The sequence below is a fragment of the Cryptotermes secundus genome, unplaced genomic scaffold (genome assembly GCF_002891405.2).
Source record: "Cryptotermes secundus unplaced genomic scaffold, Csec_1.0 scaffold394, whole genome shotgun sequence".
Classification (NCBI taxonomy): domain Eukaryota; kingdom Metazoa; phylum Arthropoda; class Insecta; order Blattodea; family Kalotermitidae; genus Cryptotermes; species Cryptotermes secundus.
The window spans coordinates 116,325-140,368 of NW_019738876.1; the positions used below are offsets into that span (position 1 = coordinate 116,325).

General features: G+C 43.9%; 1 protein-coding gene across 4 annotated transcripts in view; it reads right to left on the minus strand.

Annotated features, from left to right (window-relative positions):
- Positions 1-15,270, minus strand: part of LOC111871167 (calcium uptake protein 3, mitochondrial) — a 101,765-nt gene extending 86,495 nt beyond the window's left edge. For 2 of the 4 annotated variants that reach the window (XM_033754133.1, XM_023864055.2), the window contains exon 1: positions 14,937-15,270. In XM_033754133.1, the coding sequence (XP_033610024.1) occupies positions 14,937-15,146 (210 nt within the window). In that variant the 5' untranslated portion in view covers positions 15,147-15,270. The remainder of the gene's footprint in view (positions 1-14,936) is intronic. The other 2 variants (XM_023864057.2, XM_023864056.2) reach the window with 1 other exon arrangement.
- Between the last annotated feature and the right edge of the window lie 8,774 nt (positions 15,271-24,044).

Below are 24,044 nucleotides of genomic sequence, written 5' to 3' on the forward strand. Positions count from 1 at the left end.
AAGTGCAAATAAATCACAGACTAAGTTATTTTCACCCTGCAACTTTAAATTCAAATGGTTCATATGGTTCACCAGATCAGCAAAAAATGCTAATTTCCAAAGCCACTCGGTATCTGATAAAAGTGGGTCGTGATGGTTTCTCTCGGTAAGAAATATATCAATTTCATTCCTGAGCTGAAAGAAGCGCGAAAGAACCTTCCCACAGCTAAGCCAACGAACTGCAGTATAATATGTCAGGTCAATAAGCTCGGAACTACATTTATCAGTATTCATTGGAAAATTAGTTCAATTGGCGCATTTCTGCACAATTCTTTCGCGGGCCGGATAAGATCACATCGCGGGCCGCATGTGGCCCGCGGGCCGTAGTTTGGAAACCCTTCTTCTAGACAATTGGCTCAGAGATTGCGGTGAGGTTTGTCAGCCTTATGCGCCGGCCGCCCTTTACCCACAGGAAGCTTCCTGGTATTTATTTCCATTAGAGGCTGAGTCGACCCCAGGGCCATAGTGCGGCTGGAAGCATTAGGTCAGTTGAAAAATTCAATGATCTCGTCGGGAATCGAACCCGCGACCTTCCGGCTTGTAGCATAGTGCTTCAACCAACTACGCTATGGCGTGCCCCCTGCCCGATATCATATAACCTCAGAAAATGGTACATTATAAAATATCGCATGACCCAACAATTTACGATACGGTCCCTTCTGAAGTATGGGATAGTAGTTGTGCTCTGTCCGGGCTTCGAACTTGATCGCGGCTTCATCCGGTCACCGTTTCTACAGTACAACGAGCTCAAATTATCACGTCCTCCCGTGACTCGTAATAATTCTAGTATTCCACACAACGTCAAGAAACAGCTTTTCATCCGAAGGAACCAGAATATATTCTTTAGAGTTCTAGACTGGCATCAGTGGAGCAAGTAAATGAACTGCCGCAGAAACAATTATGGAAGAGAATACAAGTGCGTGGAAGGGACATGTACCAGTGCTGGGAGAATACTGATAGCCAATACAATTAACTCCCAACAACGCCAACACGGAAGAAGTGGTGAAAGTGAATAAGTTTATTATTATTATTGGGGGTTTCCCCATTTTCATCCATTTACATCGTTTACAAATTCATTCTACCCGCTACGATTTAGTATTCCACTGCACATCCTCCAGGTATAACCAGTGAGAGAGTTCTTTCTATCATCCACACGTCCCATGCAGTCACAACATTTGGTTTCCGTTTTCCTGCACGCAGTATTCTTCCGATTTCACTGTTTCTTTGTTAAGCTGCGTGTCCGATTGCAAATACACCAAGCCGACACGCTGGCACCTCCATAAGTGACGGTATTTTCGTTCCAATTAACACAACGGTCCACAGTTCCACAACGTTTACTTATCGTCATCTTTGTATCAGTGGACACAAAAAGTTCACTGCTTTATTTGATACCGCATGGCACTTACTGGGTCGTCCGTGATACACACGGCCAGATTTGAAATCGTGGGGGGCCCAGAGCAACCAAAATGTGAGGGCCCCTATCAGTAAAAACAAATTTAGGTTATCACAACTCTTTCCTGCTGTTGTTCTTATTTCTCATGGTAAAAGTAAAGTTGTCCCTGTGCGTGGCTAATCAAGCACTACGCCATGAAGGCGTATGGGCGAGTGGATGCACAGATCGCCATTTTCTAGACCACGTTACTAATTCTAGGGGAGTCGTCAGGTGCATGCTTCGGCCGCTTTACCGCCGGTACCCACTGGATAGGAAGCTGGGTGGTTTTCAGAGCCTGTCTGAAGGATGTATAGAGGAGAAAATTATTGACCCCACAGGAATTCGAACTCAGACCCCTCCGTCGTGTAGCCCGTAGCCTGTCGCTATATCCCGGCTCTGATTTCTTATAGTAACTAAAAATGCAAAGGCCGAGCCATAGCTCAAGCGGGTAGTCACTGGCTTCACACAGCGGCGGCCCTGGTTCGAGCCCGGGTCTGGTTATGTGGGATTTGTGGTGGACAAAGTAGCGCTGGGACAGGTTTTCTCCGAGTACTTCGGTTTCCCCTGCCAATATTCATTCCACCAATTGCTCCACAATCACCATCGTCTATCATCTCGTGCAATAAGCCAGTAATGGCCGCAGTACCAACTAGGCTCAGTTTCAACCCACTAAAAATAATAACAAATAAGTAAATATACAAAATAAGTTTTCGTGGTTTTAGAGAAGAAAATGTCTCAATAGAAGCCCTGGATTTTATTTCTCTTTTATGGAGGCGCCGGGGCAACCGCCCCGGTTGCTCCCCGCTTAATTCCTGCCCTGGTGACACTAGCCAAGCAACCACAACACGCCTTGTATGCAGACCTGCCGTACTTCGGCCTGTGTGTGTCTCCGCAAGCAACAGATCGAGAAGTTCACACAGTTTGACACTGTAAGCTTCATTAGACCCTGTCGCCACATTTCAATTCCGGTCCAAATCGCACAGCGACGACGGATACTTTACATGAAGATGTACACGTGTGCGTGGGCGCATCTCGGTCGTGGTTCGCACGAGACACATTCCGAACAACAGTCGAAAAGAGAAATCAAACAAAAGGGATTTGCGTGCCGGGTCATCTAATTAACTAGAGAACAGTTAAACTAATTTTGATTAAATTTCATATTGGAGGCTGTTGCTCGTCCGTCCCGCTGTTCTCCGCATTTTAAAAGGGAGAATCAAATGTTATCATTCACAGAATAGAAGTCTAGAGCAGGGGCTCTCAATGTTTTTGAACCACGGACAACTTACTGCGTGGATTTCCTTTAGCAGTCAACCCGAATATTAAATGGAGCATTTCAGGATATTTGAAAAGAATGAGAATGAAAATTAGTCAAAAGTTACGCGGTCTAGAGGAAATAACAGAATGAACGTGAAAGAATTGTTTCGCTATGCAGTTGTTTCCTAACTTGTTAAATTACAAATTCGAGCCCCTCAACTGGGCAAAGAAATCCACTTTTGTATCTGAAGGTTCAATGCCGTTGTCACTGGGCTCTATTCTACGCCAGCTTAATCCAGTCCACACCCCTCGAGTTCTATTTATTTTAGATGAAATATAATATTACCCTCGCGTCTATGTCAAAGCCTTTCAGATTTCTGAAACGAGAAACATTCTGTACACATTTCCCATCTCTCCCATACGCGGTAAAACCCCGTCCATCTCAACAACCTTCACTTTATCACCCTAATAACATTTCGCGAAAAAATGCTGTGAAGGTCCTCGCCATGCAACATTCCCCAGCTTCGAAACACTCTCTTCAGAGCGATCAACATTAAGGGGAGTTACATATGACGTTGTCTCGATAACTCGAACTGGCTTTCAGTAGGAGCGAACCAAGCTCGGGGGAAACCCCGCCAGGGACACGCGTTACGCAGCTGCAGGTGGCATCTATCACGTCCGCTCTCGGTACTTCAAACACGGCAACACGCAGTTCAGCAAATTTCCCGCGATGAATTCACACGTTACGATACGAATGATAAACAGCCAGTATTATTATAGACTTATGCCTACTGGAGTTTCCTTGTGGGGCCCGGCGGAACAGAAATACATTACGCAAATATTAATACGTAATTGAGATTCACACAGAAAGATTCTGGGAAAGAAAAATGTTGGCTTTTGTAACTTACATAAAAAGGAAGCTAAAGCTTACAACTGTGAACTCAGCATACCAAAGCTTGTTATCGCCACTCCGTGTTTCCGTCGCGATAGAGTCCTACTTCCATTCCTCCACAGCGTCCATTCTGCCTCCTTTCCAATGGGTACTGGAGGATCTTCCCCGGGGTGTGAAGCTTAACATTCACCTTCATCCAATGTTGAGGTCACCTCCACTCTCCAATGTCCTCATTGCACAGTGCTTAATTAATTAAGCACATGGACAAATTTATCTTTATTACTGAGGTCGCAGTGCCTCGTCTGTCCCAAATGTGACCTCGTACAGTGAGGCTACTTGCAATTTGCGCTAGTTCCAACTCATTTTATGATGATGTAACAGATTCAAGGTAAAGGTGTAGCTATCCCTGTAACCAGCTGTGCAGGTCCATAGGGTTGTAAGACGTCGAGGCTCCCGCATTTTCTAGACAATCAGCTCATAGATGGCATTGAGGTCGTCAGCCTTACGCGCCCTTTACTCCCCAGGAAGATTCCTGGTACTCATTTCTGTTAGAGGCTGATTGGACCCCAAGGTCATAGTGCGGCTAGTAGGATTAGGTTAATTGAAAAATCCAATAAACTTATAGGGAATCGTACCCGCGACCTTCTGGTTTGTAGCATAGTGCCTCAACCAACTACGCTACCGCGTGCCCCAACAGCAATGTTTAGCGCCGTTAATTCGAGGCACGTCACTGGACAAGATCCTGAGTTCAGTCCGGTTCACATCAGCACGTCTCTGACGTCAAGTTTAATACTCAGTCAGAAGAGCCTTTGTCCGGGACGAGATTCGAAGCAAGCACGATTCGAATACAAGTTTAGAGCCTTACCCCCAGAGTAGTCTCCTCGGCAATTACGCTGTAAATTTTGGGTGTAGTGCACAACTGCATGACCAATCGTTATGTAAGTGCCTCCATTTCTCTGCTGTTTAATCTCATATACGTCAAAACATTCTCCTCAGCACACTTAATTGTATCACTATCGATCTGCGGTCTCTTCTCATCCCTCGTCTGACACTATACGACAATACGCTAGTGAGTGAACTGCAACTAAGACGTCAGAATGCAATCCGTAAGCTTGCGGTACGATTGTCTGCATACGAAAATTCTATAAACATCAGGATATAACGCCTCCATAGTGTATGATCCTTTTTCAGACGCTTATAATCGCCAAGCGGGTCCAGAAATTCCTTGCCTTTTATGATATCCGAGATTTAGTAGGCCCACCGTATTCACTGTATCCCTCAATTAAGCCGTATTCCAAGCCATTTTAATATTATCCTCTCGTAGTTGATTAGATCCCCGAAGTTGTGAACACAGAAACCAGGATGTTGGCCACATTTCGTACTAAGTTTTTTCCCCCTCTCTGTGAGGAATCGCTTCCTTTTCGAAACATTCTAGCTGGAGTACCACCCATTTCCGGCTGTTCGCGACAGCTTCTGCGAAGTATCTGGAGCTATCTATCTGGAGGCCACCTCCTGCATCTGAAAACTCGAGGACCCATCGGGGGATCAGGTTAATTACATCGACTACATACATAATTGCAATTTCCTTTTACGGCGAATCCTCTATAAATATTATGTACAGTACACCATTATAAAATATCTACACGCCAAGGATGAACGCAGATATAATTACTTCCAGTTCTAACGTCGCCTTTGTGTTCTCCCGACAATAAGTTAACTGTTAGCAGTTCAATGTCTCGTTCCTTAACTGCATCTGACCCTACAGATGACGTATTACTACGACCTTATCTTGCTGCTATGAAGAAATCTCATACGCAATAAATCATGAATGAGGTTCAAATAAAAACTTCGAAATGTGAGTCCGATATGGCGGGCTCTCGTGAACACGGCAATGAAATTTTTGGGTCCATAAAAGTTGGCGAACTTCCTGTGGCCGTGGAATTACTTTCAACCTAAACCACAATGTGTCATACCTATGGGTAATGTTTGCTTCATTTCAGCAGATGTAACTCTGAAATTCCGCGGTACACTTCTCCATATACATGCCTTGTCTCACGTACTGAAACCACAGCTCAGTTCCAAATACTACGCTTCCATTTTGTGACCGACGCCATTCCGTGAAACGCTGTACGCGATTCGTTACGTCACTGCAATTATGGCAACAGTTCACGTCGCCAGATTTCATATCAGCTTCGTGTTAGAATTTCCCCTCATGAAATACCCAGTATACGAAGTCGTGGGTTTGAGTAATGTTTCGGCGTCACAATACGAAAGACTGTAAATCCCCATCACTAACTCGTGGAATACTAAAGAGACTGAATTTAATAATCATTTTCCAATGTGTGTTTCCTTCAGAGATACGGGACAAAAAACGGTCTTCTGGGATGTCACGCTTTGTAGTTTGGTAGACAGGTATCAACGCCGGTGTCTAATTACCAAACTACACGGCATCACATATAAGAAAACAATAATTTTGATAAATAAATAATCAACGCTGTTTTAAGATGTTGTGACATGCTGTTTAAAGCTACTGTGTTGCACTTCGTCCATTGTCCGAGTTTATTCAAATCACCATTTCTCGAAAATTCGTTAAATTAGAGTGTTCAGGTGTAAAGAACATGAAAGAAAATCCACTCTGCTATATCCCTGGGTACACCTGCTGTCAAAGTGAAAACAAAATTTTAAATAGTAATGTTAATATTCACCGGCAGTTTAATAAACGAATCTAATTAAATTATATTATCATTTTACTATTATATCATTACTATTAATACTGTGACGGAATATGACCATTTGCTAGGCAACGACTCAGTAAACACTGCCTAAAAGTCGGAACAGCAGCAGAAGCGGAATTCATTTTGCTAGGCAACGGTTCGCTAGCACCTCTTCCCGCGATAACGAACATTAGCAAAGACATTCTCGTAACAGAATAACAGAGGACCATTAACTGTTCGACGCGGTCACATATTCAGGCCGCGAGGCCGTTATAAAAGGGAGCTGATTCGTGCACTCAAGGTGGTGATAGGTTCTTCATACAGCAGTCGTCATGCAGGAGTCGTAATTCATCCTCAAGGAGTTCAATGTGTGAGATGTTACAGTTGACTGTAATTGTAAACAAGTGCCAATAAACCCAATCATGAAATCAAGAAACCATTATCATTAGTTACGCAAACTCCAAGTACATGACAATATACAAAACCAAACACTCGTATACAGTTTATTATTATTATTATTTTCCGATTAGTTTATGTTCTCATATAGCTACCTTTTCCCTCCCCATGTTCTGTCGGTCCCCAAATCTAATCATAATTCTTCCCTCTCAGCATCCGTGTCAGCTTGCAGAAACGAGACCCCTTCGTGGAGGGTTTACTTATTTACTTATGGAGCTGAGACCTTCTTGAGGAGGAGTCAATCTGCAGCTACTCAAGAATTTCCCAGAATTTTATGGAACCCGAAGGTTCATTACCGTGTTCACGAGCCCTCCACTGGTCCCTATCCTGAGTCAGATCAATCCAATCCATACCATCCCATCCTATCTCTCTAAGATCCATTTTAATATTGTCCACCCAACTACGCCTTGGTCTTCCCAGTGGTCTCTTTCCTTCTGGCTTTCCCACCAATATCCTATACGCATTCGTCTCCCCCATTCGTGCTACATGTAATACCCACCTCATCCTCCTTGACTTGATCATTCTAATTATACTTGGAGAAGAGCTTTTTTTTCTTGGCACTACAGCCCCAGTGGGCCTAGACCTATCTCCATGAACTCCTCCGTTCACTTCGGTTTTTCTAGATCTTACACATTCGGTAGGACTCCTTGGACGGGTGATCAGCTCGTCGCAAGGCCTCTACCTGCACACAAACACAGAAAAACGCACACACAAACTAAACATCCATGCCATGAGTGGGATTCGAACCCACGATCCCTGTTTCCAAGCGAGCGAAGACAGTACATGCCTTAGACCGCTCGGCTACGTGACCGGCTGAGAAGAGAGTTTACCGTACTAAAATTTTTCTTCTAATGTGAAAGGGTTCAGCTAAATTCAACTGGCTCAGGACACAGTTCATCAGCAGCCCTTTGTGAATGCCTCCACACGTTTCACAGCAGCAGGGACTTCCATAACGAGCTCAGTAACCACCAACGTTTCGTAGAACACCCTACATCTGAGAAGGCATGCATTACTGTCTGTAACTATATACACTTGAGATGTAATCGCAAACACGGTGATCCGAATGGATATCGAAATCCAGACCCATGACGAGTTATTCGTCACAGTGAAAAATAGCTTCCGTTCGCTATCCATCACCTCTTAAAGCGACACTGTCCAGGGTGGTCTCGGGTCCGCGACCTGTCTTACCCAGAGAAAAGGTGTCTGTTATTAAAATAGGCCACAGTGTCTTCTTCATAATGCTAATGTATCTCGAAGGTCAGGATACATCGTACGAAAATGCAGGGTCATTCTAAATTACTGTCGGGGTTTCCGTTTATAAGCCACGGAAGCCTCAACAATAATTTAGAATCACCCTGTATGTCAGCCTGCATACACAGTGGGTAACAAAACAAGTGACAAGGAATGTACGAATGAAAGAGGCTGATTTCTCTGTTTATTTAACAGTACTGTATCATATACAACGACTATTCAGCGTCAAGCGTTTGGCCGTGCCATATAGCTCAGCCGGTTAATCGCCGGCTTCCCACCGCAGCGGCCCGGTTTCGAGCCAGTGTCAGGTTATATGGGATTTGTGGTGGACAAAGCGGCATTGGGACAGGTTTTCTCCGAGTGCATCGGTTTCTTCTGACAATTCGCATTCCACCGATTCCTCCACAATCATCATCATCATCATCACCCTCACCTATCATCCGGGGCTGGTACAATAGGCCAAACAGTGGCCGCAGTACCAAATGAACTCAGTCTCACCCCATGAGAAAAAAAAATAGCGTCAGGCGTGAAGTAATAATGGTTTTAAATTATGTATGAGGAAAATAGGAAACAAAACACTGGTGACTTACTTTCATGCATTAGCCCGGTATCTACCTGGACAGCGAGTTGGACCATGACGACATTAAGTCAGCGTATCCTTCCTCATGGTAGAGACGCGATAAGAAATCTCCCTAAATACAATCTGCAAGCAAGAAGCTACGAGGAGTAACGTGCATGGGAGAATGCAGAATATATTACAAAGTTTACTCGGTAAGTCCGAAGGGAAGTGACCACTATCAGTATCGGGGACCGCAGGTAATTGTTCACTTACGGCTCCACTAGCTCGGACTATAGCATAGCGCTGATGATAGAATGACCAGTGAAAGGACAGGGCTTGCTTTCATGTCGTACCCCCGGCATTTGGGAGGGGAACGCCGCAAAAAACCTCACTCGATCTTTGGACCGAGATTTGAAGTCGCGACCTCAGGAACACGAAGTCCCAGCCACGCGACCGCGAAGTTCAGTGGTTTTGTTATTGTTATTATTATCATTATTGAGCCGGGAGAGCGTAGTCGCTATAGCAATTGGTCACGGGCTGGACGACAGGGGTCGAAGTTCGAGTCCTGGTAGGGTCAAGAATTTTCTCTTCTCCACGTTGTCCAGACCGGTACTGGGGTCCACTCAGCCTCCTACCCAATGGGCACCGGGGGCTCTTGCCCGGGGGTAAAGCCGCCGAGGCGTGAAGCTCACCATTCACCTCCAACTAGTGCCGAGGTCAAGAAAATATGGATCTATACATCCACTCATTACCCCATACGCCTTCATAGCGTAGTGCTTAATTAAATTAAGCACACGAACAATTTTACATTATTATTATTAGACTTCTATACAATGGGTACCAGGGGCTATTTTCTTTGAGGTAAAGCGGCTAGGGCGTAAAGCTGACCGCTCACATCCATCTAGTGTCGAGGTCAAGCATGGTGGAGCTATACCTCCACTCTCACATACGTCTTCATTGCGTAGTATTTAATTAAGCACAGGGATACATTTACCTTTATTATTATAATTGCAACTTACGTGAGGAAATGAATGTTTACTGCCGCACAGTATCCGCTTGGAAGAGCGACAAGGAACCCAACATATAAACTAGTACAATTTCCATTTCTAACTCCAGTCCTGCCGAATTCGCATATCGGTACAGAGAACTGCAATATCCCCGCGCAGTCACCTCAGCTGCGAAGGAAAGCAACTAAATATGTCTGTATTGGAGCCGTCTGCGTCCTGTTTCCAGAGCGATTCCGGTCGAGGTAACGACCACATCTTCAGCAGCACAGCCGTGTATGTAATGGCTTTTACAGCGTCCTGCTGAAGGAGAGGCCAGCGAGACTCGATATATTCTGCGACATGGTCCATACATCACCTGCGTTAGGGTTGCTGGTGTCAGCTTCCCCGTCTTGTACCGTCTTATCTTATCTACAATCCTATACTTTCATACATCACAGACTCCAACCCACCCCTTCCTAAGTGGTTATGAGGAAAACTTCCGAAGTCAACGCCGATCTTCCACTTGGCACTGAAGGTGTCTGCTTCTACCCAGTAGGTGGCACAGCGGTGACGCGACTGACTCTCATTCTGGAGGTAACAGATTCGAATTCCGGGTAGGGACATGCTATCCTGAGATACCAGCGCTTCTTCTGAGCCCCTCAACAGGATGGTATCCTGAACTTAAGACAATGCCGTTTCCTTTCATACATTTCTCCCTGTATGTCATATATCATCTTTACACAACGTATGGAAGAGGTATGAAGTGTACACAAATTTCAGTAGCACAACATGAACGGAACAAATGGGGGTAATATTAAAACGGATCTGAAAGAAACAGGCAAATGGGATGTGGACTGCACTCATCTGGCTCACGAACACAGTAATGAGCATTCATTTTCCACAAGTGGCCTGGGATTTCTTGCATAGCTGGGTAACTAATAGCTTCTGCTACATGGACTTAGATACTTAATTAATATGACCATGGATAAGAAAAATCAGTAGCTAGGGGCCGTGACAGCTCAGTCGGTACAGCGACCGCCGACGTTCGATTACCGATAGGGGCAGGAGATATTCTCTGCTCGGGCTCTGGAACCCACCCAGTCTCCTCTCCAAAGGGTACCAGGGGCCTTTCCCAAGAGGTAAAGTGGCCGGGGCGTGAAGCTGACGACTCACCTCCAACCAATGCAGAGATAAAGAATGGCAGAGCTATAACTGCATTTCCCCATACGTCTTCAAGTCGTGGTACTTATTTAATTAAACACAGGAAACACTTCACCTTTAAGTTGATACGGTGTCATAAACGTGTAATAAGTTGTCCCTGTGCTTAACGAATTAAGCACTACGCCATAAAGGCGTATGGAGGAGTGGATGTATAGATCCACATATTCTCGACTTAGGTACTAGCTGCAGATGAGTGGTCAGTTTCACGCCCCGGCCGCTTTACCCCTGGGGAAAGAGCCCCTGGTACATATTGGATAGGAAGTTGAGTGGACCCCAGAGCCTATCAGGACGACTTGAAGGAGAGAAAGTTCTTGCTCCCACCGTGAGTCGAACTCCGCTATACCGACTGCTCTATCCCGGCTCCCATAAACTTGTAATAACCAATGCTAATTGGTCTTAACTTCGAACGTCAGCTACGTGATAGTGTGTACTGAGAGTAAACAACTCGTGGTTCGAATCCCGAGAAGAAAATGTTACCCAAACTAAAGCAGCACGTTTTACGAGGCGAGTGGTGCTGAACACTTGGTCATCACCAGGGCCCAGATTTTGATGACATGTCATCTTTTTTTTTTCCTTGTATCCTATGCGATACTCTTAAATATATAAATCTCGGCTATGAGCTGCTGGTTACAAAAATGTAAATTTTATAGGTAATTTTTTGTCATTTGTTTACATTTTTATGTTTAATGTCATTTTTTCATTTTGGGGGTAATTTTTTTGGTAAATTTTTGGACTTTTAAGGGTATTTCTTGTCATTTCTGGCCATTTTAGGGAATTTTCCTTCATATGTTTTCGGAAATGTGAATAACATGGAAGCGAAGTGTTCTTTCTTTTCTCCTTTAGGTCATTTTTCTGGATTTTTCGGTCATTTTTTAAATATTTTCAGGTCATCAAAATCCGGGCCCTGGTCACCACAAACTTCTTCATCCCTCCTGAGCGTGCAGAATGCTACAACCTGTGTTCTCGTGAAGAGGAAACCGGAGGATGGTACTCGTCAAGGTCCTCCGCACCTGCGTGAAGTAGGACAGAGGATGCGGGTGATAAGGGAACGTACGTACATAAATCCTGACCCAACCTGCCCACAAATGTGTCCTTTGCAGCGCCTGGGTGAAACTTGGCTTCAGAGAACACAAACATGTGCCGACATACCCGTCACTTTGTGAAGTCTTACAGATGTACCACAACTTTGTTTCCACAGGACCTTTATCTCATCGCTGGTTCACAATACACTACATATAAGCCGTATAAATTGTAGAGAAAGCAGTTCTGGAAAGATATAATCAACTACTTTCCTTCGATACGATACGGACCGCGTTGAAAATGACGCGTCCAACAACTCTTCTACTGTTGCGTGTATTCGTTGCCATGGGAACGTGTTTACCAGCCCGTTGCTCGGAACGATAGGGGGATATAAATACAGATAGACAGACAGACAGCAAGTTGATCTCATGAACCTACTTTAATTTTTTTTAATTATTAAAGTAGACCAACGAAAGCAGGACAAAACGCACACAATAGTCACAAAAGGTTTAGAATCAAATTAATCCAGTATTTCTACAGCAAGCATGCACTTCTTGGGAAGCCTCGGCAAGCAGGGTGCTCCTACCCCTAAGCACCATGCAATGAAACACTATAAGGTGCATGTACGAGTAGATATGCTACAGTCATTTTAGTCTTTGGCTGTAGATGGAGATGAATGGTCTATTTCGCGTTCCGGTCGCTTTATCCCCGGGGAAAGGGCTTCCGACTCCTATTGGATAAGGGGCTCGACAGGTTCCAGTCAGTCTACATGTCGAAAGTTCCCATTTCCCATGGAAATGAAATGTAACAGACATGCCCGTGCCCACTGCTCAATACAGAACTACACATTAATGTTATGAGACCAGTAATTCCCCATCTTTCTCATCCGCGAAGCATTTTGGGCCCCGAAAGTTACTTACGGGAACTTCCACAGATAAACAAATAAGAAAACATATGTCAGCAAATAAGGGGGTTACTATGCGAGCTAACACCAATAACACCAAAGTCTACAACTGGACACAACCGTGAGCCAGTTCCATCCAACTCCCTCACAATTATCTCCCTAAATTCCACCTTAATGTTATCCTACCATCTCACTCTCGGTATCCAAAAGCTTTCACCACCGAAATGCAATATCCATCCCTTGTCTCCCCATTCTTGCTACATGCCGAGCTCATCACAACCACATACGTTTCTCTGCCGTAAGCAAGTTCCTCATTATGTAATATCATAAATTTATCATTTATCTGCAATCAGTCGGTAAAGAGAAGAGTTATGGACTGGGCTGTCAGGAATCGGGGTTCGATTCTCAGCAGAAGCAAGACAAATGAAAAGGTAAAGCTATCCATGTAACAGGCCGTGAAGGCCCATAGGGTTGTCAGATGTCGAGGCTCTCACTTTCTAGACAATTGGCTCATAGATGGCGGTGAGGTTGCCAGCCTTACGCGCCGGCCGCCCTTTACCCCCAGGAAGATACCTGGTACTCATTTCTGTTAGAGGCTGAGTCAACCCCAGGTGCACCATGCAGCTGGAAGGATTAGGTCAATTGAAAAATCCAATGACCTCATCGGGAATCGAAACCGCGACCTTCAGGTTTGTAGCATAGTGCCTCAGCCAACTGCGCTACCGTCCGCCCTCGGTAGGAGCAAGATAGTTTTCTTCTGTGTACAGCGCACTGACTGTCCATGGGATCCAGAATCTACCTAAGGTGTATCGGGGGCTACTCCCCCTGGGGTAAATCGTGCCGGTGTGAAGTTAGCCACTCAACTCCATCTAGTACTGAGGTTAAGAATACGTGAACGTATATCTCCAGTCCCCCATACGCCTTCACAGTGCGGTGGTTAATTAATTAAGTGCAGGGACAACTTTGCCTTTAGTTTACTTCATCCCTCTACATGTTGTTTTCAAACACATGAAATTTACGTTCTTGCCTCAAAGTAAGAGATCATATTTTGGACCTATAAACAACGGATAAAATTATTTTATACAGCACGTCCTGGTCTACTGTGTTTTAGAAATGAGGTGTGATGGTAACTTTACAATAATAAAGTTAACGCTGTTTTAAAATATTCTCAAATAACTGATTACATCTAGACATGCTATGAGTCTGTGCTTAAATACACTGCATTGTATAAAAAATTTAAATTAATGTAAAAAATAAAGAATACAAATGAATATTTCACTTTATCTTTATTTACTTCCACATCAATTTCTTGACTGGGTGTAGTCCCTTTAAAATAAATAAAACTGCAAAACAAAGATCTTTCTGCACTGTATAGGGAATTTCTGAAAGGAATGTTTCTGCTATCCATACTGCAAGGGTTGGCAACTACTAGAAGTGTTGGATATTCCGTTTCTTTTTATGAAAACCCAAATTCGTACAGAAATATTGGGTAGAATTTGCATATCTCACATTCTGACTATGAGTAATCTTGAATCAGATTAATCAGGACAGTTTCACAGAATTACTGTTTGAATGTTGAATAAGAAGTAAATGCCAATCACTTTCTTATAAATCTTTATAAACATGTTGTCTTGGCCTACTGAATTAGAATCTCTCATTTTACAGAAACATTCAATGGATTATTAACATAAAAAACATTCCCAAGCTCACATATATGTATGTATATATATGTGTGCGCGTGTGCGTGTGTGTGTGTGTGTGTGTGTAAAAAAATCCAAAATACACAAAAATATTTCAAACTGAACTTTAACATTAATTCCAAGAGTTAATTCTCCGATCAATTTTCTTGAAAATATAATCTAATTTTAATATCATTCATCTACAACTCAAGAAGGTGGCTTTATACTGAACTCTACTGTTACGTGACATTCCATGGAGTTGATACTGTTTCATGTCAGACCTGGGTCAAAGAGACCATGAATTCTCTATGCAGTTAACAGTAGCAGATACTCAGAAATTAAAACATGGGTGCAAAATAACTGAAAATCAGAACTCCTACAATAACATGTCTAATACATTACAAACGACTGCATTCTCCCTGCACACAAGGCACTAAAAATTAAGCGGAACTCCTACCTCAAAAATATAAGGTATTCACTTAACGTCAGTTCAATTAAAACTGTTAGTAAATAGTTTTTGTTGTTTTACCTTTCTCGGTTTCAAGGCGTGCACAGTATGAAGTTTACCAAGTCTGTGCCCAATGTAGAGCAGTAATCCTCCTCCTGCCACACACACGCATGCCGTAGATATTACACGCACAGTTTTTGGATCTCTAAATGTCACAAAACATTGTCTAGCCTTGAGAGATTTTACTTTAAATTGCAAAATTTTACTACAAACCCTACCCAATGTCGCCATATTAGATTCTCCATAAACAGCTGTTAAGGTGTCCTACACATTGCAGCCAACAAAGGGCACAGAAACTGCCGTGTTTCACACATGCCTGTACCTCGAATATGGCTCAGAGATATCAAATACTCCTGCATACTGAACTAGTTGCTGTCTTTCGCTTTTACTATATACTCAGCGGTTTTCTATTTACGTTTAGAGACCAAAATATTCATCAGAGACATTTCATCGAACACGTTTCATACTATGGAGAGGTATGAGAAATTGCAGTTTCGTGAATAGTGATATGAGAATAAAAGACAGCCATTCTAACTCAATTCATGCAGATTGCTAGATCACTCGCAAATTAAGTAGCAATTTTATATCAGCTTCAGAGGTTATTTAACGTGGATAGGGACAAGTAAATTAAACGGTGATCTGGAAAGAATGAGGAAAAAGCGGCAGTAACTTCCTTCTAAATTCTTTCTCGCATTTAGAGCGATAGGACAAAAAATCACGAAATTTCTGTCAGGATAGGCGGTCCTCGGCTATGATCAAGGTAATTTTACTTCTTCCCACTGTGTAATGGGAGGTAGTTTATGCATTCAAAACAAGAACACAACTTTGTGCGTCTCTGAAATGAAACTTTAGGGCTTGAAACAGGACTACGCAAACTCAGGTTCGCAAGCACCATGCGGCGCGCGAGAATCAAAATTAATTTCTCTTCATTCTTAGATTACTTAAAGACATTGTTTCGGCTGCAGAGGCCGAATTAGGCAGAAAATTTATAATGAACATTTGGCAGCAAGGATTTTGAAGAAGGACGCTGTGGACCATTTTAAGGTATTAGCCCAGAATGCATGCGAGGAAACTAAAGATAACCACAAAATACCTCAGAGGAGTAGCTGATAACGCGGTCGAGACTCGAGCCAGGTACATCCCGCACACAAAAATTAAATATTGTAATTTCAATATGGTTTTCATGAATGACGACACAGATGGAATTTTACAAATAAATCGTAATTTTGTCCCTGTACTTATTAAATACAATGTCATGAAGATGCATAGTTCGTCATGAAGCTCAGCGCTAGATGGACATAAGTACAGTTTTGTAATTTCAAGTTTTCCTGTTATCAGTAAGAGCAACGAACGCCTGGTAGGGCGACTGCCGAGTGGCCCAGTAGAATAACGCGTAATTTCTAGAATAAAAACAGAGTAAACTGGTTCAAAACGTAATGCTTTTGCTTCGAGAGGTAATCGTTTCGAATCTCGGCCATGACACTGACTGTACTGGATGTTTTTCGTGGTTTTTCTCAGCGTCTCCGTACAAGTACCATAAATTAGGCTACCATGAATTCCTTCCACAGAAATTCAGATCCAGTACTCGCTGTCATCCAACCATTCAACACAAACTGAGTTAATGGTAAAAAGTAAAAAAGTAAAGCTATCCCTGTAACAGGCCATGAAGGCCCATAGGGTTGTGAGACGTTGAGGGTCCCACATTATCTAGACAATCGGCTCAAAGATGGCGGTAAAGTTGTCAGCCTTACGCGCCGGCCGCGCTTTACTCCTCAGGAAAATTATTTAATTAATTCCTGGTACTCATTTCTGTTAGAGGCTGAGGGCCAGAGTGCGGCCGGCGGGATTAGGTCAACTGAAAAAAAAAAATCGAATGACCTCATCGGTATTTGAACCCGCGACCTTCCGACTTGTATCATAGTGCCTTAATTCGTTAAATAAACTTATTTTTCTTCTTCTTCTTCTATTCCTGTTGCTCCCGCTTTGTAAAGAGGGCATCCGTGAAATGCTTTTTTTCACTTCAGTTTCTTAATCTAAGACAGTCGGTAGGACTCCTCGGACAGGGGATCAGCCCGTCTCAAGGCCGCTACTTAACACAAACACAGAATAAACGCAAAGAGACAAATATGTCTTGAGGGGGATTCAAACATACGATCCCAGTGTTCGAGCGAGCGAAGACCTTTAATGCCTTAGAGCGCGAGGCCACTGTGATCGGCGGTTAAATAAACTGCAAATAAATCTATTTATGGATACGCAAGTTACTTCCCTCATTAGAGGAGTTGAACAAGTTTCATTTACACCGAAGATAAAAAAACCGGTCTGAACGACGTGGAGAGGAGAAAAATCTTGCCTTGGTGGGACTCGAACTTAGACCACTCGGCTGTCCAACCCATAGCCAGTCGCAGAAAAGTCAGTAAGGTAAAGTTGCTCTGTGCTTAACTAATTAAGCACTACGGCATGAAAGCGTATTGGGGACTGGATGTAGAGATCCACATTTTCTTCACATCGGCATTAGTTTGGAGATGAGTGGTCAGCTTCGTGCCCCTTAAGCTTTACCCCCGGGTAAAGTGTTCCCGATACCCATTGGATAGAAGGCTGGGAGGGCCCCAGAACAGGTCTGGACGACGCGGAGAAAATTCTTGACCGTACAGGGACTCGAACTCCAAATCCTCTGCCGTTCAGCCCGTAGCCAGTTGCTATACCAACTGCACTATCCCACCTCCTGTATTAAATGCTGTGAAAACCTTGAAACAAACAATACATATACGAGTATATACTGTGCTGCGGAAATAATTACATGACTCTCTTCACCTTATAGCGACTACTTCGCACTCTGACGGGCACTCCGGCAAACTGGCTGATAAGGAATTTGTTTGTCGTGTTACGAAGAAGCAAGGATTATCGTACTGATGAACATATCCGATAAGGTAACTCTTGGTTCCGCATTAGGTGCACCATTGTTTCTTCAGCCACCCCTGCTCGCACCCCCCCGCCCAAGAAACTGAAGAACCCCATTACTTCTAGTGGTGCTGGGATTTACATACAATACTCGGCGCAGCTTCTTCCTTTGTTCGCCCGGCTGCCCAGAGGCACTTCGCCTTTTACCGCAATGTAAATTTAATTATTTTTTCTTCCCCCCCCCCCAGAAAATCTTCCTTCGGGGACACTTTGCTGCCGATATGGTCGGAATGTGAGGTATCAGGGCGTGGTCCCGTCGCACGAGGCGCCGGTCCTACAGCCCTAACGTACGTAGGGGTACGCTGTGGGGTGGGGTGGGGTGAGACTGAGTCCACTTTGTACGTCGGCCACTAATTGGCCTATTGTACCAGCCCCGGGTGATAGATGATGAATGTGGAGCAGTCCGTGGAATGAGTATAGCCAGGGAAAACCGAAGTAATCAGAGAAAACCTGCCCCAGTGTCACTTTGTCGACCACAAATCCCACATAACCTGACCTGGGCTGAAACCCGGGCCGTCGCGGTGGGAAGCCGGCGACTAACCGCCTGACCTACTGCACGGCCCGGTAGCGTATTTGGTCGAGGCGCTATACTACAACCCGGAAGGTCACAGGTTCGATTCCCGATGCGGTCACTGGATTTTTCAATTGACCTACTCCTTGCAGCCATACTATGGCCCTCGGATCGACTCAGCCTCTGAAAGAAATGAGTACGAGGACCCTTCCTGAGGGTAAAGGGCGGCCGGCGCGTAAGGCTGACTACCTCACCGCCATCTCTGAGCCGATTGTCTAGAAAATGTGGGAGCCTCGACGTCTCATAACCCTACAGGCCTTAACGGTCTGTTACAGGGACAGCTTTACGTTTTTTACCAACATATGAATGATTTGAAGTTCTTACCGCGGTGGTTATGAAGATTTAAGTCTTCTGTGGTATAACTCCGTGTATTCCGTTGAAAGCCAGCTTACCTGTCACCTGCTCTCCAGCCTCTTGTTGCTTGTCTTACTCATCAGCCCTGAATATGGAGGCGATGTGTCGAAATCTCTCTGCTTCTGCTGGTTTCTTTCTTGTCTCACTTCTCGAATCTGAAGATGGAAGCAATGTTCCTCCGAAACGTCGTTAGAACCTTAAGTCCAAATATCTATTACTGGTAGACCCGAAAATAGAATGACGTAACATTTGGTACTGCCAATTTCCCTCTGTCTGATGCAATAGTTATGCCGCCATGACTCAATCTTCAGGGCATCGTTTGTGAGTGTACTATGTGAATGTGAGGTTGGCAACAATGTAAGGAAGGGCTTCTACTGCATATCCTACATCTAATACCCCACTCAACTTAGTGTGCACAGTTTCCAAGTACATTATTTATTATTGTCCTAGGTGCGCATTTAATGAATATATTTGACAGTTATAATTTCAACACTGAATACAGGCAGAATTATGTTACTTGAAAGCTAAAATTCAAGGCAAGGATAGAGTCTTAAAAATGACCAGGACAGGATCCACGACATTCTGTCCAGTTCACAAAAATTACATTAAATAAACAAAAAATAATAGACTCTAAGCCTGCGGAACCCTTTGTCTTTACTTCAATATAAACCTCTTGAAAAGAAGTAGATACTATAGCATTCTGACGCAGAGATACTGGGTTTCCGGACTTTATCCATCGTCCTGTGATTGAGGCTAGCGCTTTCTAAGGGACCCGACAGAGTAGGTGTCTTCCCTCACCTGAGGACGGAAACAGATCCAGTTTCGAAACCTTGTGTTTTTTCTTAGTTATTTAGAATCCGGACGATGGACAAAGTCCGAAAACCCAGTATCTCTGCACTTGAAAAGAGTTTCAAATAATATTTATGTGTCTTAAAGGATCTGTGTTTTATGACATCTCTTTCTTTTGTTTGACGATCCGTTGTTGAGGAGCTTAATGGAGTGTAAGTTGCGCTTCGTGCGAAGTATTGTTGAACTGAGATTAACTTGAAAGATAACATTCAGGGTAACATCCGAGAGAGCTCACTCAGTAGAGACAAACTACGGGATGGACGACAGAGGTTCGACTTCCGGTAGGTGCAGACATTTCTCTCCACACCACAGCGTCCAGACCGTCTCTGGGGTCCACCAAATCTTCCTTTCCAACGGTTCCCGCTCTCGTTCCCCAGGATTAAGGCGGCCGGCGTGTGCAGCTGACCATATATCTCCATCTAATGCCGAAGTTAATAATGTGCAGAGCAGAATATCCTCTCCACACGTCTTCATTTGATGCTTAATTAAACGCAGGAAAAATTCCCTTTGCCTTATTTCCACTGTAGAACCAAATGCCAAATTTAATCGAAATCAATTAAATATGTTAAATATTCATACAGTGAAGACAGACATGAACGTTTTAGCCTGTGTTACAATATTGTCTAACAAACAAAAGACTGCAGTAGATTTTCAAAAATAAAACTGACAATGAATTCTTACAGCAAAGCTGCGTGAATGTATTTGAAATATTTTTGTTTCGAGATTAAGCCTACAAGAAAACGGTACACCGTGCATCTAAAATATATGGCATTTATTTTATAAATGTACAGGAGTGTCTGCGTCTGCGCACTACGACAAAACTGCACGCTGAATGAAGGGAAGTCAAGCTGCACGCATTTCTTAACGTGAATTCCGGATGGAGAAGAGCTGTCCGCTCCAGGGGCCATAGGGCAGGTCTGGAAGTGGTAGTGTGGAATAAAACAACTATCTTTTCCGGGAATCGAACCTCAGTCTTCCATCCCTATCCAGCCGCCTTACTGAGTTGTCCATCTCATCACATTTCTGTCACATATACGGAAAATATCACTTTAAAATGAATTTATCTCACTCTTCAGTTGCATGTTCCGAAATAAATCAAGAATATGCAAGGCCGTGTTCCATGTTAATGTCAAAAGTAGGAAGGGGTTTATTCAAGAAAATGATCGATTGGTGTTTAGATTTGATAATTGGAACGTTACCACATGAAAAGCAGAGCTTACACCTGTGTTCGCTGAGACAATCAAGGTCAGCCACGATTTTATGTCCGTAAGTTTATCTCCAATCGTAGAGCCAGCAACTCAAGAGTGTTTAAGGTTCTCTATATTTTATTAGAAAACCTATATTTACACACGCCCTCATCATGAAGTGTACATGAGGGGAGACGTGATGTCCGTCCCCGTCAAGCACATGTCGAGTGTTCTTTCTTGCAACGTTTGCTTTCCCAGAGGATCTTGTATAAGGTCCAGACATCACATAATGCTTACCACTCTAAAAAGGCAAAGTTACACCTGTGCTTAATTAAGCACCGCGCCATGAAGACATATGGAGAAGCGGAGGTATAATTACATCATTCCTGAACTTGACACTAGATAGAGATCAGCTTCACGCCCCGGCCGCTTTACACAAGGAGAAAGAGCTCCCAGTACCCAATGGATAAAAGACTGGGTTGGGCCTAGATACGGTCTGACGGTCTGCAAGTTGTGGAGAAAAATCTCTTGCCCTGGCGTGAATCGAACCCCGGCTATCCAGCCCGTAGCCCGTCGCTGTACCGACTGAGCTATCATGACCCCCACTCTACACCAGTAGTAAGTGACCTGTTCCTGGCTGGGTCAAACCTGTTCTGCTAAACAATGAAGAGTCAATTGACGCTACGCCCCATTTCTGCTGGTCATCGGAAAGTACTAACGTCCCTACCAGTCTATTAGAACATAAGCGAGGAATGGATTAGAAACGAAGTGGAAGGTTGTGCTCTTCGTCTTGAAAGACAGAGGAAAACCACGAATATTTCCAATCAGACATTTAGTCCGGTTGCTCGCAAACACTCTTAGCGCTTTAGTAAAAGGGATCGGTCACATGCCCCCAGAATTATAGGTAGCCGATTTCAGTGATTTTTTCACCTCTTCAGAATTTACTATGTTCTTGTATAAAATGGTTTAACGCATTCTGAAAGTATCCGATTAAAATTCCGGTTGGAGATTGCAATCACAGGGACGTTTTAGTACTTCTTTCAAGTCACTACAGGAAATTACGGGACATTACTTTAAAATAGGTCGCTTCTATAAACATCCCTCTGTATCCATCACTCACAGACACCTACTGTGCTTTATTTTGGAAAATAAAGAGTGAATCATGAGTTCACCTTGCTGTCTGTGTATCTCCCCCCCATAACAAGCAGGAACAGTAGAGACAGAAGAGACGGCCGTTGCTAGGCAACGGGTCGGTATACACGTTCTCGCTGCAATGAATACATAAGCAACAACAGGAAAACTGATGGATGCGATGTTTTATATGCGGTCAGTGTCGCATCAAACACGAGTACTCAGTATGTAGTGAAAGAAAAGCAGCCAATTTCCAAGCCGCTACTGCGTGCTACTCATGCAGCCCTCCAGACTTTAATTCGTCAAAATTAAGCCCCATTGTTTTCAAAGCCACTAAAATCATTTCCCCAAATTATACGTCGATACTAGTTCAGGGATCAAAATTCCGCTGCCCCTGTCTCAAGCCACTGAAAAGTAGGAGATTTGTTCTCCACCGAACTTCTTGTATCCTACATATACCATGCCACATAAACTCAGCAGTTGACATAGCGTCATTGAATATCATGAAAGCTACAGCCACTCCTTCCAAGGTGTCACTTTGTTTTGCAACAAATCGACACCGATATAAAGGTTCTAAGTATTCATTCTAGCCTAATGCGATTAAACTCGAACCTCCTGAATACTAAGCGAGCCGCCACTGAAGCTGGTTATTGCACTTATGTGCGTAACAGGTCACATACTCGCGTCTGCCTCGTGCCCGGAAGTATGAAACTGAAAGTATTCAGACCGTAATAAAAATCACGAACAGAGCAAAGCCAAGAAAGTTGTCAGGTGACTCTGCAATCGCAGTTTATTTCGCCAAGCGATGGGCGGGCGTGACGTCACATACACAGTGCTACGTGATCTCGGTCATGTAATCCATTCAATTCGCAAATTACCCTACCCCTCCTCCCTCCCTTCGACATACTTGACTATTATGGCCTTGATATGATTGTACTGTGTATGCCTCGTAGTGATACAGCAGAACTCAGGGTGAATTCTCGCGCGAAAGTTGGGCGCTATGACCTCAAAAGTAATCATAACGTAACGCTGGACGGTTTTGATACCTGGTGGCATGGCGGGAAGAGGGCTTACGGAAATGTGTTCTATCCTCAGTTAACTGTCGACTAGAAGACACATTACTAGAAACGTCAGTTGTTACATAAATTCAGCAAAACCTGTGTATTTATTTAACCCAGAAGAAATGGTTGCCGATCACAGTGATCGCGCGGTCTAAGGCATGAACTGTCTTCGCCCACTCAGACACTGGGATTGTGGGTTCGCATCCCATTAGAGGCATTGATATCTGTGTTTGTTTATTCTGTAGTATTTTTTTATTGCTAGTGGGGTGGGACTAAGTCCCTTGTACTGCGGCCACTTCTGGCCTATTGTACCCGCCCAAGATGATAGGTGAGGGTGATTTTGGAGCAATTGGTGGAATGAAGATTGGCAGGGGAAACCGAAGTACTCGGAGAAAACCTGCCCCAGCGCAACTTTGTCCACCATAAATCCCACTTGACCAGATCCCGGGATAGAACCCGGGCCGCCGCGATGGGAAGCCAGCGCCTAACCACTTGAGCTATGGCGCGGCCTATTCTGTGTGTAGGTAGCGGCCTTGCGACGGGCTGATCCCCCTTCCAAGGAGTCCTACCGACTGTGCATAGATTAAGAAACTGAAAAAGCGGCCAAGTTCCACAAGGACTGTAGAGCCATAGATAGATAGATAGAAGAAATGGCTATTTAGTTTGTAATTCATGTTTGAGTTGTCTTTGCCAGAAGTCCCTGCTTTTGCGTTTAATAATCATGAAGATTACATATTTCTCAGCAAAATATTTAAAAGTTTCTACGCGCGTTTACATAACAATTATGAAACACATTCAGAACACAATAAAGCCTACTACTCGTACAAAGGCTTAGATAAAGTTTAATTTAGCGAAGAGGGTCTGCAGTAAATGCGGTCAGCAAGTTATTTTGCGCGTTGCTTCGCGACGCCGTCAGTAGCGCCGAACAGTACGTTGACAAATTGGAAATGATTTGGTATGACGCGAAGCGGTAAGGGTCTAATAAACGTAGTAAAACAGATAAAGCTACCCCTGTAAC